General features: G+C 52.3%; 1 protein-coding gene across 1 annotated transcript; it reads right to left on the bottom strand.

Moving 5' to 3' along the window:
* Window positions 1–792: 792 nt before the first annotated feature.
* On the bottom strand, window positions 793–2,835 carry LOC136477042 (uncharacterized). The gene has a single exon (XM_066475052.1). It carries the CDS (start codon window positions 1,585–1,587, stop codon window positions 838–840), a length of 750 nt encoding a protein of 249 aa, XP_066331149.1. The 5' UTR covers window positions 1,588–2,835; the 3' UTR covers window positions 793–837.
* Between the last annotated feature and the right edge of the window lie 1,212 nt (window positions 2,836–4,047).

Genomic DNA, 4,047 nt, shown 5'->3' with positions numbered 1-4,047 from the left:
AAGCTCGGCATGTTGACCAAGACCTTAGTGTTCCTCTTCAGACTTTCTTAGAGAGGTACTCAGACAATTGGACTTTCATTGACAAGGAGAGCTATGTGTTCGCTCGAGAATCAATAATAGTGGAGTGATTCGTTGGCCCTGCAATGATGATGATTCTGTTGTTCAAGAAGGCCCCGTTCGCTGGTCTGAAACTTGGCTGAAAAACACTGTTCTGGCTGAAATGTTGTGAGAGAAAAATACTATTCCGGATGAAAAAAGAAGCCAAATACCATGCCAGCCGAACGCATCCGAATTAGTGGATATAAATGCTTTAGGGGGCAAATGGAAGAAAAACACAGAGTATCCATTCGAGTATATTCAACAATGCCGCAATTGCTTCAAACACTTTCATAAGTTACCAAATGCAAATCAGCAAGCTCTTGGAGGAAAGCCCTCAGGGACTGATACAGAGGATGGAGCAGTGGGATCCAGAAGTTTGGAGAAAGCTTTATCATATTTATGGTCCATTGGTTTACAGCAAGTGACTTGATCTCCCGAGCGAGCCTTCCACCCAATGGGCCAATGACCCAGAAAAGATCAAACTTGTATCCATAGCTGCTAGGCTAGTTAAATTATAAATGAAGTCCATTAATAAACTGTTTGGCAGCAAAAATGCATGGATGGTTAACACAGGAACTATGCAATTTCTTTTTCCAGAGAACAGAACCATGTGTTTATAATAATTCTATCTGATGCTATATATTTTGAGCTGTATACATATGATGTACAAAATTTCATGCTGACTGACAGATCCTATAAAACTCGGATGCCAATCACAGTGCACCAGTGGAGAATAATCTACAAGCTGAGAGTGTTGAGAAGAGAGACCCTGGTCTGGATCAGACTTCTGAAAAGTTTCTCAAGTGAGCTCTCTAGGCCGACAATCCCCAACTCCAGTGCCTGCAACTGCACCTCCTCGCACGAAACTCTCCTCTTCTGCATCGATTTGGTGATCAGCGACCACTTGCTCACGCCACAGGTCGCCATTTGCTTCGCCAGGAGCTCCACTGCAGATCTCAGCGCCGAGACAGTGATTCCTCTCGCCGTGGTCAACAAACTGACCAACCACGCATCCTCATGGGACGAGGAGGACGACGAGGTAGAAGACTTGCTGCTGGCAGCTTTCTTCAGCTGGTGCTTGGCCTTCTTCACCAGCCGGGCGTAGGACTGAGCCTTGATCTGAGCTACCGGGAGGTCCCCTCTGTTGAGAACCATCTGCAGCTCCTGGACGGTCATCTTCAGGTCACCGAAGCTTTCTTGCAGGGTGTTGCAGAGGTCCAGCACCTGCAGCGACCTCTCCATTTCTTCCTCCAGCCCCTTCTTCCCGTGCACCAGCTGGTTGTGGTTGCTATGCAGGCATATGGCCTCGTCGATGTGGCTGTACACGTCTCCAAGCCTCCTCAGACCGTCGCACACCACTTCGATGGTACTGGTAGCCGCCGCAGGCGTAGAAATGAGAGAGACTATGCTTTGCAGAGCTTCTTGCATCTCGGTCTTGTTGGGATGAGCCATGGATGGCCAGCTTGTGGATCGTTGATGTCCGGCCATGTTTGGGAGGGAATTTGGTGCTGTCTTTTGGTGTTGATGAGAAGGGAGATGAGGCAGGCAAAGGGAGAAGATGACGAATGATGGATCATGGTGTTGCTCTCCCTTTCCCTTCTTATAGTCAAGCAGAGGTTGAGAGGATGGTACGGTGCTGCTGGCACCGGAAGGAGGGCACGGACCTCCGGAGCGGAGCACCCTGATTGCAGATTTGCAGGGCACAGACAGAGCTGGTTCCCTTCACTCAAATTGTGTGGCGAACTAACATGGGCTGGGTTGTCATGCTGGATGCGTCGCCAGCAAAGTACTGTAGAGTGCACACGTGAGAGGCTTGATGGGCTGTTGGGTTGGATGTACTCACCTGGTACGGTGCCATGTTCGGCAATGTCTGGTTCATGCGCCGCCTGAGTTCAGTCCATTCAGCATGCGGCGTGGATGGACGGTTTCCTTGCCCGTCGCTCAACAGGCAGCAGCATGCCAGCATCAAAATCAGTCCCCGTGAAAACTACGTGCATGAACTTGACTCCGTGATGATTGGTTCCTTGGGTCGTAGATGATGCCAGGTTGTCTGAAAATCTCAAATTTGATACATGTAAGTTGCGCCAAATGTGTTGTTGTGCACTTTGTTTGATGATGAAGTAGCCAACTGAGCTAGAAACAATCTCTGCACATAAAATGTCTAAGTCTGTCACAATATTTTTTGCCCTTTTATAATTCAAATGTCATATTGATGGACACAACATGACCCCTTTTTCTAAGACATATTGACACACAGCCTTCATGCAAGGTAAACATATTGATGCACAATTTTACATTGCACGCTGAGGGAGCCATGACTTGTGTGTTGTTTCCTTCTCTGTCAGGATTTTTTTTGTGCTGAAGTATGGAAGTCTTTTACGCCATATATTAAGTGCGACTCTACAAAAAAAAAAGCTTATATGTATGATCTATAGAAGAGATGATACACAGAAATGACATGACAAGTTACCAAAAGAGAAGCGAAACTATATCCATTGGCTTGTACAGATCTGACTTCTGATAAATCTTTTAGTAATCATTTGGTCTGTGGGATGTTCCACGATGCATCAGACATTGAGAGATATGTAATATAAGCATTACCATTCTGATACTGCATGAATTACTCAACTTTCCAATAGTGCTAATCTTATCCTTCATGCATGGAGCACCCAAGTGTCAAAATTTTTTACATAGATCATCTGTCCTAGTCCTATCAGATCTACAAGCACAGCTACTTGTATCTCAAGCTCTGATCAAAGTGTGCAGGTGCAGCAGTTTCGGCAGCTTCTGTAACTAAAAGCTGCGCGTGTTCAGCAAACACACCCTGCACTGCACCAGGCGCCTGAACAGCAGCTCAAGCCCGTCCTCCAGCTGTCGGATCGTGTCGACCAGCGCTCTGAGGTCTCGCTGCGCCCGCAGCGCCGCCTCGCCGTCGTGCGGGTCCTTGGACGACAAGGAGGAAGCGGTCAACATGTCACCTGGCGACGCACGTGGCCCAGCTGCTGGCCGACGCCGACCGACGCGGCCCGCCGCAGCCGACGGCGGGCACACGCCGGGACAGCGCCACCACGACGCGCTCCAGGACGGCGACGGTGAGCCACCGCGCTTCCTGAAGCGCGTGGCCCCCGTCCAGCTCGGCCTCGAGCTCGGGCCGGCGCGGCGGCGCTGCCACCTGGCGTCCGCGCACGTCCCGCGCCGCGGCGCACGCGTCCAGCAGCGCCACGGAGGCCTCCAGCTCGTCCTCCACCCGGTCGGCGCGCGCGGCCGACCGCGCCAGTGACTCCGCGTGCTCGTCGTACACGCGCGCCACGCCCTCCAGGGCGCCGGCCATCGCCGCTGCCGAGGAGGAGGAGGACGACGCGACGAGGACGTGCTGCCTCAGCGCGCGCAGCTGCTGCTCCATGGCCAGCTACTGATCACCTCACTCCGACCGAGTATAGTCCGTACGGTCGAGCTGCTCGATTCTCAGAGGCATGCAGGCGCTTGATCCAGTGGACTCGCCACGCCGAGCGGATATATACCACGGCCATGAACGCACGCGTCCAGACATGGCAGGTTTCCCGTGCGCTGTCATGTCGGCAGCGGCGACGCACGACGAGCACGGACTGTACGTACGATTACGAACGAGAAAGCGTCGGGCGGTTGCGAACCGCCGCTGGGGAGTGGTGGGTCGGTTCGGCTGGGCGTGCGTGAACGTAGGAGTACCAGGCTACCAGCAGGGTACGTGGCGTCTCCACGGCCGGCGACGGTGAAGGAAGCTGCCGCGGCGTTGCGCACGGACAAGGACAATGGAAGCACGAGACCGGATCAGGTACGGGATTATCCGTATGATCCGGTGGCCGTAGGTACCCGCGATTTGCGAGTTGTTTTATGCTGGAAACGTTTGAGATGGACAAGGTCGTTGATCAGGTTTTGTGCTGGCCTGATACGTCGACAAGCCCTAATCAT

This window comes from Miscanthus floridulus, chromosome 8 (assembly GCF_019320115.1).
Source record: "Miscanthus floridulus cultivar M001 chromosome 8, ASM1932011v1, whole genome shotgun sequence".
Classification (NCBI taxonomy): domain Eukaryota; kingdom Viridiplantae; phylum Streptophyta; class Magnoliopsida; order Poales; family Poaceae; genus Miscanthus; species Miscanthus floridulus.
The sequence above is the reverse complement of the archived record's forward strand: the minus strand, read 5'-3'. Positions and strand labels throughout refer to the sequence as shown.